The 10,403-nt window shown below is 42.1% G+C and overlaps 1 protein-coding gene across 2 annotated transcripts in view; it reads right to left on the reverse strand.

Annotated features, from left to right (window-relative positions):
- TMEM63A (transmembrane protein 63A) overlaps window positions 1–10,373 on the reverse strand; it is a 42,046-nt gene extending 31,673 nt beyond the window's left edge. The window contains exons 1-4 of one of the 2 annotated variants that reach the window (XM_006118046.4): window positions 10,265–10,373; window positions 4,997–5,194; window positions 1,699–1,778; window positions 142–202 (exon numbers count right to left, since the gene is read on the reverse strand). In XM_006118046.4, the coding sequence (XP_006118108.1) occupies window positions 142–202; window positions 1,699–1,778; window positions 4,997–5,182 (327 nt within the window). In that variant the 5' untranslated portion in view covers window positions 5,183–5,194; window positions 10,265–10,373. Of the gene's footprint in view, window positions 1–141; window positions 203–1,698; window positions 1,779–4,996; window positions 5,195–9,881; window positions 10,033–10,264 lie in introns of those variants that run through there. The other variant, XM_006118045.3, reaches the window with a different exon arrangement.
- Between the last annotated feature and the right edge of the window lie 30 nt (window positions 10,374–10,403).

Consider the following 10,403-nt stretch of genomic DNA (forward strand, 5'->3'; position numbering starts at 1 on the left):
ATGTTTTATTACATCCCCTGTGCTGAGTCTGGTTGTTTAAGCTAGGTGCAAGTCTGAATTATGGCAGATTCCATTGTACCTGCATGTTTTTACCTACATGCACACACCAAAATGTTTCATGTGTCTAATTCAAATACTGACACTGTCATATTCAGGATCGTGTACCGATGAGGAATACGACAATCGGCGATATCTTGAGTCACTAAAACACAAAGAGACATTTAAATGATTATGGAAATGCTGTAGTTACTAATGCTTAAATCTGCTTTTACAATTCTCAAGTAACTACGAGAAGCTATTTGAATAAAAACTTTGTATTTTTCCAACATTGTAGGATACAGAATTCTACTTGTTTTTTTGCTGTGTTCAAAAAAGAGTAAGCATGAACTGCTTAAATAAAAGAGCATATAAGTGAACCAAAAAAAGGATGGAATACTTCATGGGACACTAATGTTAATACAATTTAAAAAACAGATGGTTAATCTGGCATCTGGCTGGATCAGTTCTGCAGACGTCATCCCTGCACAGATGTGTCTACAGCAGTTCCTTTTAAACTCTGCTCCTCAGGTCAGATCTACACAGCAACATCACAAAAGCTAATTTTCTCTCATCTCCTCTCCTTTAACCCACAACAGTTTCAGCCTCTTAGCTCAGATGCTCCCTGTAGTATTACTCTCATTCACCTCTCCCCCCGTACTCTACCACCCAACTCACTTCTGTCATACAGCACTGCAAAGAGCCATTACAGAATATGGTGTCTTTGATAAAATGGGAAGTTACTGTTTTCAGTTTCAGAGGGGTAGCCAAGTTAGTCTGTAACAGGAAAAACGTAAAAAACAACAAATAGTTTGGTAGCACTTTAATGACTAACAAAATATGTAGAAGGCATCATGAGTTTTCGTGGGCACAGCCCACTTCTTCAGATGACCACAGTGTTGGAAGCTGCATTTGTTCTTGAAAAATAAAATTATTTCTTAACTAAGAAACATGTAAAACGCACATGCCCTATCTTATGATTCATTATGGGTTATGTTACATTACACTACCATTGCTTTCAAGGACACATACAACAGTGTCCAAGTTTAACCCTAATTTCCAAGAACAGTTAGAGATCACCACTAGCTTTTAAATGTCCTAAGATGACATCAGGAAGTTTAAAATCACAGGCTCCATCCAGCTTCCATTAAAATCAATGCCAAAACTCTCACTGACTTCAACAAAAGCAGAATCAGGTCCTTTGATTGGGCCATGACAAGTTCTATGTAGTGTTGCACCGTCCGAGTCAGCATGGGAAGACCTTGGGTTTGAACCCAACTAAATGTAAGAGCTCACATACTTACACTGTATTTCTCTAGCAGAAGCTCTAATAAGTGTGCAGAGGATATGTTAACAGACTTGCTCAACCTATTGCTTTTTTGTCTTCCTGCCACTTTCCTCTTTCCCATGAAAAATGAGAAAGATTGTTAATGACAAATGTAAACATGTGATTTTATTTACTGGTCATATCCTACAGTGAGAGATTGTTGGAAAGAGGTGTGTTTCACACAGTGAAGTCAGGAGAGAATTTTAACATGAAAAATACATGATCCCAGTTACACCTTATTTACGCAAATTTCAATGACCTAAAATCCCATTTATCCCATTTAATTCTACATTCACCAAGTGGTTTCAACAAGACATGGCTGTACATCATTTTACCTTTCAGTTTCCGACACCAAGGCCAGGCGACCATAGTCCCAGAATCTCTTCCTTATAGTGGAAAAGGCTAAGATTAAAATCTAGAAAAAAGAAATTACAAGTCAAGGATTAAGTTCGTCAGATCCAAACTGGTACCCAGGCACAACATTGCACATTGGACTGTGCCTCCATATTGAAAATGAAGGTGGCCACTAGTTGTTCCACGGTGCTTTGATTTGTATGTTTTTATTTTATTTTTAAAAATTAAGGATTCCTAAAGAATTGTCAGCACAGCCTTCAGATGTGCAAAGTTTGTACTACTCCTCAGTACAGCTTTCTAAATACAGTAATTGGATGAGTCTTTGATTCTCACTTTACTACTAGGAACCTCAATTATCAAATCCATTTGCTGGTTTTAAATGTCCTGGATTAAAAATATATTTATTTAAGATATTGTGGCCAAATTCATTCCTGGTGTATATCCTTAGTCTTTGCTGCAGTTTCATGATGGATGAATTTGATCCTCTGTGTCCAATACATCGGCTGTTAACTTTAACTGGAAAACTCACTCCCAGGCAAATCTCCAGAAATAATATAATGTTAAAATCACTTATAATGTTGTTTATTTCTTATCAGAGGCTCTTAAATGAAATTCAGCATGCAGTCAGTCAAAGTTATGCTCCTGTTTTGGAGGAGGAAGAAGGACAACAATGTTGGTCAATCCTAGTGAGCTCTTCATTAATGTTCTAATGTACACTGCCACTTTCCAAAGGATATCTGAAGGTCTCCTTCTTGGTGGGGGACTGGCTAGTGGTGTTTCTTTTCGAGCAACAATTATCGTAGCAGGAGGTGGTAAGTGCAGCCTGCCACAAAGTGATGCATGTCAAGCATTAAGAACTGTAGCCATTGACCCCCATCATCCTTGACCAGATCAGCACAACATAAATGGTGAGCACAATGCAGATAGCAGCTTTTGGTCGAAGGACAGGGATGCTAGAAGGTGCAACTTGCATGAGTTCTGCCTCAATCTATTCAACTCTACTTCCAAAAGTCATCATCTGGAAAATATATTTACAAATATTACACCTGCTCTTACAAGTGACAAATGAAAGGAGTCCTAGCCAGTGCTGAGTGATATAAATGGCTCTATTATTATTAATACACTTATTTAAGTGTATTTAATTATTTGGAAATTTCTGCTATTGGAATTTTAGACTAAATGTATATTGAATTGAACTGTAACACTGGCTGGTTTGTTTTTAAAATGCCTCTGCTGGGTGATGGGGATGTAAACGAGTAATCGGATATACAATTAACCGATAAGCCGAGGCTTATCAATTAATCTGCTCAACTACTTGAATTCTACCCCCTTTGCTGCCTTTGTATAAAAGGCAGCAGGTGGAGGGGGAGAGCAGGAGCTGGCGCCACCTCCCCCTGCTTTGCTGCCTCTAACAGAGGCAGCAGCATGAGGGAGGGGGAGTGATGTCACAGCAGCCTCTGCCTGCGCAGGGGCAGGGGGAGGGATGTGTCCCAGCTATAGAATAGTCAAGTAACCACTAAGAATTCTTGTGCTAACTTGACTATTTAATTACCCGATATCTAACATGCCTACTGGTGGGGTATCTTATTTGACTCTTACAATACTGCTATAAACAAAATACAGAAAGTTAAGGCCCAGATTCTACAAACATTTAAACCAGAAAATAACTTATGTGAATTAGACTCATTGATTTCCAATGGAACTATCTATGTGCTTACGGTTAAGTATTTGTACACGTGTTTGTGGCATCAGAGGCTAACATCTTATTTTTATTAAAAACTTTTTAGTAGCACAACATCAAGCACTTCAAAATTGCTTCAGTGTTAACAATAAAAAAATATTTAGACTTCTACTACACTCAAAATATTGTGAGCAATACATTATATTTTTCAAAAATATCTGACACCTATCAGTGGCATTTTCAAAAGCACTCAAGTGACTTCAGAGCATAAGTCCAATTGACTTCACGCTGTAAACTGTGAGGAAGAAATGCATCCTGGTCAAAGGACTTCACTTTCTTGATTAAAGGAAGTTCAATGGAAGATGGTGCTGGTTAGCAAATAACCTACAGGGTATAGCAATCAACTGTGAATTTCAATTTTTTGCTGTTCTCATCGTAAGGATATCAATGAGACCTTGGAGATCACTTTTTCAACATAGATGAACATTTTAAGTATATTTCTTAACAGGAAAAAAATTCAGGTAAAAATCTGAAATCCTGCTATAATTAGAAAACAACTCAAATAGGGACAAAATATCCATGTTAGCAGTTTAAAGGCTATAATTATTATTAATTCCTCTGAATTAATCTGAGTTTTCTGTAGGTATCTTTAGTTTTGTTCAATAATCTTGAGTCAGAATACATTAACAACTTAATTCCTGTAAACCAGAAAGATGCTCTTCCTGTGTTCTGACTGTCTGAATGGCCCCTGCCGTAGTCTCATATGACTCTGACATTAGATTAAATAAACTATTGGGCCAACTTTTTAGTAGGCAGAGGTCTATTTGCATGTGCAAAGCTGTGGAGCATCTACTAACTTACATGTGAGTGCAAACTGAGTAATTGTGTGCAGTAAGTACATACGTAGATGCTCAAGGCAATGCCTCCCCAAATATATTTTAGGCCTATTTTTTAAAATTCTAGCCCTATGCCTTGTCATCTTGTCCCTTTTTCTGTGCAGGATTGTACTGTACATCATTTTTTCCACTGTTTTATATACTCTAATTTGAAGGGTCTGAAGTGATAGAATTTCCACCTTCTTCCTTTAGGAGAGTATTTCACTGGCTAATAGATCTCACCATGAGGAAGTTTTTCTTTAATACTGTAAAAGTATTCAGCATTAAGCTTTCCTATCTTGAGAAATCTTCAAACGACAGCTGACCCTCACATGCCATAAAAATAATCAATAAGAAAGAAGGATGCTCTCATGACTAAGGTACAGAACCAGTAGGCTACAGGTTATTCCTGGCACTGACATTGACTCAATGTATAATTGTGGTAAGTCCCTTAGCCCCTTTGTGCCTACCCATCAGCATCCCATCACATGGATATTGTGAAGCTTAATTCATTAATACTTGTAAAGTGCTTTGAAATTCCCTGGTGAAAAAATTGTACAGAAGAGCAAAAGCAACCTCCTAAAATACTTCTGTTCAATAAATTCTGGGATACAAATCCCTCTTTCGGTAATCACAATCACATATTCAAAGTATTTTAGACAACTCTGAGCTTCTGGATAGGCTGGAAGTATTGCAGCTATGAGAGTTAAAAAGAAAACTTACCAAAAAGCAAGTAACATCAAGCAGCAAGACAGTAGGGACTCCACCAAAAGTAACTCCTTGTAGCACAGTACTGCCCCGTGCAGTGCTGTAGCAGTAACTCCCATTTGGAAAGGAGTTTCCTCTACTTTCATTGGAGAAGTAGACTAGACGGGAATGTCCAACATCCAGAAACAGGAAAGAAATCATCTTGTGTCTCTTCTGAAAAAGGAAGTGAGCAGTCACATTAACAAGCTTGCATAAGGGATTATCAGGAGACCCATGACTGCAAAATGTGCCAACAGAACAAACATTCAAACCAGGAACATCCCAGCGCAGGAAGATTAAAAAGAAAGTGTCCTTTTACAGAGAAAACATTTTATCATCCCCCCCCCCCCCCACCACCACCACCACTGCTGAGAAAAGATTTTGTACTAACTTCACTGAGCAACATCTGATACCAAATATGCTCTTTGGTGTGGAATTTCTATCCCTGTACTCTAAACTTCTAACAAAATGTAGGCCTTGCAGAGACCAGGCATCAATGCTCAAATGCTTAAAGTATAAGTGCAGTCTAATGAAGGTTTCAGAAGACCAATGTGTAAAGTTTCCCATCCTTCCAACTAAAGTATTAAAACTACTACGTATTTGAGCTTTGATTTCTGGTTCTTGGAGTGACAGAGGAAGTTAGCTATTCCAATGACATATGATGGTTTGAAGGACTTTGTATTCTACTGAGGGCTTGTGGACATATTAGATTGTGAATTGTTGATTTATCAAATGTAAAGGCCTTGGAACTTTATAAAACTGACTATAAATTCCATAAAAGCCACAAAACACAAACCTACAAACATGCATGCCATGAGGTTTAATCAGTATTTTTAATGAAATTAGATTGTTGGCTGACACGGTGAAGTGTTTGATATTAGACATTTAACAAAAAACGCTGCATGTTTCCTACTTTTCTATTTTTGTTCAATTATGAATTAAACTGCTTAGTAAACTTAGCAACATATGGAAAATGATAGAATTATTCCAGACATACAAAGGTGTCTTTACAAGCAGAAGAAATGGCTCACTTACTTCTGGGTTTGCTATTTTAAAAGTTTCTTTTCAAATCTTCTAAACTTGATTCTCAATAGCTCTCAATTACTTTGAATAAAAGGACACAATGTGGAAGATATTTGTAAATAATAAACCGATAATCCCTTGAAATTTAATCTTCAATTTGTAATGTGTTTTAGGCCACAACAAACTAGTCTGAATTTATACTGATGGCCAAAAGGTGAAAGGTTGCATAGAGGAGTATCAATTTGCAAAGCCACCTAGTACCCCCTTATTATAAATTTAAAAATCAGTACTATTGCCTGACACATAGTCTGCAAGGTACTGCCATGCGAATAGTAAAACATACAGCATTTCAGAACTAGTGACTTTTAGGGCCTATTTCCAATAAATCTATATTGGAGATTGTAGGACCTTCTATCACAGTGCAGTGGTACCTTCAGCAGAGAGAGATGTGATTACTTCTGTTCCAGATTCTCAGATTGGTTGAGTAGCTTTCAAGTAAGAGTGTAACATTGTCATGGCACCGGAGATAGGGTGGATTGATTTAAGTGATCAAACTGATTTACATCACCAATTTTAATTGTGTTAAATTAAATTAAATTAATTCTGTTTTGCTTTTGTACTTTGTAGTTATTTTTCTAAAGACTGATTTTCATTGGTTGGTAATCATTAAATCATGTTGATTTGCAACTAATTATAGCCTTTACACAACATTTCATATTACTTTTTTCACTAATCAGGAAGATATAGTATATCTATGCACATTTATTTAAGCAGGTATTTAGCTTAATGCATTTGCTCAGATTTTAAATTTTTACATTATTTTACTTTTTAAATTATGTTAAAAATGGTGAAGTGGCCATCCAGCTGATTCCATCACAGGAAACATATGACTTTTCTGCCACAAGACTGTCAAAGAAATTGGAATTTGATGCTTGACAGAAGGAAGTTAGAGCATTTTCTACATTTATTCTGGGAATGAGTACTATGGCAGCTGTGAAGACTACCTGTCTAAATTAAAACACCATACTAGATCTCGTCACAGTCTGCAACCACACTGGAAAACTTGCCTGTTTAGAAACATCAGCTAGCATGAAGACCAATGGAGAAAGGAAATATGACACATCATACAGGGATTCCACTGAGGTACTACTGCAAATATGAGAATGAGGTCTGCAACCTTGAATGGGGAATGTAATTGCTGGAGGTTTGGGCACCATCACTTTTATTTTCACTGGGAATCTGCTGAGTTCTAGAGTGAGAGGGCTGGCAACAGCAGCTCTGAAGTATATCTCTGGAGAGCTACAGGGTTTGCAGCTGTCCCAGGTATTTTTGCACCTTTTTCTAGTTTTTCCAGTCCTCCCTACCTCCTTTGCTGCCCAGACACGGCAATCCCATTGGGAATGGGCTACTGAAATGGTGCTTTCACCTTGCCCAGCAAAATCAGCCTCCTTTTTCTCCCAGGAAGTGGGGGGGGGGGGCTGAGACAACCCCACACAATGTGTGCAGTGAAGGCCAAACTGCTGTCTGCCCACAGAGCTGGGCAACCTCCAAAAGAACACTAAGGGAAGGGGAGCAGGACACACAGACCTTTCCTTTTGCCTCTGGCTTTCTCGGCCTAGCTCTCTGCCTGAAGCCTGTCAGGGCACCAGCTATTTCAACACCACAGCAGGGAAAACCAAGCCAAGGGAACAATCTCCCCAAAGGCAACCACAGCCCCAATTCTGGCTGGGGATCCGCTGGGCGGTTCCGGGCCCAAATAGCTCACAGACAATTAGAAATAGCAGGATGGAGACTTCCTCTGAAAAGCCACAGCAGGGAGGGCTGGAGGAGAAGTCTCCTGCCAGCCTCTGTCCAGAGAGAAAACTGGAGGGAACTGCAGGGGGCGGGGCATTCCCCTGCCAGCAGGTGACTAACAGGGCTGCTCTGCCCCAAGCAGGCCTAAGCACCTATTGTAACAGATCTGTGATCCTTGTCACAAGGCAGAGCTTGAACCTCTCCCACAGTCAGTAACTTTATTGCAGAGTCCACCTGAGTCATCAACACTCAAGTCAGACTGGCTCAAGCCAGAGCAGCCAGACTGTGAAATGACTCTTGAGCTGCTGTGTCCACACTGGCACTGCACTCACTCCTGAGTGATGCTACCATTTCTGCAGCCATATCCCATGCTGCATTGCACTGCAGTACATGGAGCAGCACTTCCAATTCTCCCCCATTGAACAGTAGAACTTGTCCGTCCTTTCTGGTTACAAGGGCTACATCTACACTGCAGGCTTTTTGTGCAAGAACATCTGTTCTTGCGCAAAAACTTGCAGAGCATCTACGCTGCACGCACGTTCCTGTGCAAGTATTTTTACAGTATAGCATCGGAAAACAGGGCTTCTTCCAGAAGTTATTCCTCTCCTAATGAGGAATAAGCCTTCTTGCGCAAGAGCTCTTCCACAAGGCAGCAGTGTAGACAGGCAACATGAATTTCTTGCGCAAGAAAGCCCTGTGGCTAAAATGGCCATCAGAGCTTTCTTGCACAAGAGAGCAGTCACACTGCCATGGACGCTCTTGCGCAAAAGCACATGGCAGTATGGATGCGCTCTTGTGGAAGACCTTTTGCACAAGAACTCTTGCACAAAACAGTTCTTGCACAAGAGCCTGCAGTGTAGACGTAGCTAAGGTGTATTATGGGAAAGCATTGGAGAATTTCTAGCACTGGAGAGGAGCTAGCTTGTGTCCATGCTTCAGAGTGGTCATGTTAGAAGCTGACAAGTGGCACTAATTTGAACATTATTAGCTTATGCCCTCTGGCAGGCCAGTCAACTTAAATCAAAAGCACCACTATACTCAAGATAAGGGTTTCTGTGTGTAACGAAGACAAGCTCACTAAAACTCTCTCCGGCAGAGGGCAGCAGGGTGCTAGATTGGTAGCTAATGAGTCAAGTTCAGTCATGTGCATTTACCAGGAGACCTCAAGTTTTCTACCATGAGTGGTGTCTTAAGTAACCAAAAGGAGGTATATGTACACACATTTTTCTCTGTATCCAAATATCACATTTCTAATATTTCTTTATCCTTTTACCAGTCTTAGAGAGATTAAGGTAGGGGAGATATCTGTATTGGACTAATTTATATTGGTGAGACTGACAAGCTTTCCAGCCACATGAGGCTGACTTGAAGAAGAGCTATGTGTAGCTTGAAAGCTTGTCAAGCACACACGAAACACATTAAAGAGTCATTGAAAAGCTTCTCCAAAGTGATGTGGGTTGACCACACAACTCTCCTGAGATAGAGTAGTATTACTGACCCCATTTTACAGATGAGAAAAAAAAGGCGACAGGAAGGTGAAAAACTTTGCTCAAGAATTCAATGCCGTTCAATGGCAGTGCTAGGTTAGTGCTCAGAGATTTCTAGCCCATAGTCAGTACCCAGGCCTTTGCTCCTGACGTGTAATACAGAGGAGAGAGGGCCCCCACTAGCCACAGCTAGCCTGGACACTGGGCTGGGAAGAGGGTCCACGCAAGGCATGGGGTGGGCTCAGCACGGGTAATGGCCGGCTGGTAACAACCAGGAAGAGAACCTGGAGAGCGGCTGGCCCTGGGTCTCAAGCAGGAACTTCCTGCAGGGAAACTCGTTTGGGTTACGCCAGCCTGCACAAACCCCGCACCCAAGCCAAGTCCGCAAGCGCCGAAGGGGCTGGTACGTGGCGCCCAGCTGGGCCTCCCGCCCATAAGTTGGGGGGCGCGGTGCCTCCGCGGCTTTAGGTCCGGAAACCGCCCGGGACCGCCCCCCAGCTGGGCTGGGAGGAATCCGGCGGGCAGCCCCGGGAGCTTCGCGCCCACAGCCCCATTACCTGCGGCGACTGCCCGCTCTCCGGCCGGCGCGAGGAGGGACCTGCGCGCTGGCAGGTTGCTCCTGCCCAGGGCGAGGGCAACGTCCGGAGCCCAAAAGTAACAAAGACAAAGCCACAAGTGCAGAGACCCGCGCATGCGCCCTGGCCCTCAGCACCCGCGTGCGGGCTGTGCGCCCCGTCCTCGCCCGCCGGTGGGTCAGCGTCGGCTCGGAGCTCGCTGCGCCGCAGCCCCGGCGTCCGCTCTGGCCTCACTGTCCGCCCGCAGCCCTGCCTCCTCCTGGGCCCCGCTCTCTGCCCCCTGGGCACCCCTCTCCGGCACGCCTGTGTCCCCCCCCCATGGCGAAGGACCCCCCCGTCTCCCTCTGGCAGGTCTCGGTACTTGCTTTCGCAGCGCTGACATGGAAGCGTTGTCGCGAACAATGCGGAAGAGGTAAAGGGTTCAGTGACTATCTCAGGGAGAAAAACAGGATGCATCGCTCTGAATAAGCACTTTTTACGCCAGTGGTCACTCCGGAGCTGTTC

Source organism: Pelodiscus sinensis, chromosome 3 (assembly GCF_049634645.1).
Source record: "Pelodiscus sinensis isolate JC-2024 chromosome 3, ASM4963464v1, whole genome shotgun sequence".
Taxonomy (NCBI): Eukaryota; Metazoa; Chordata; order Testudines; family Trionychidae; genus Pelodiscus; species Pelodiscus sinensis.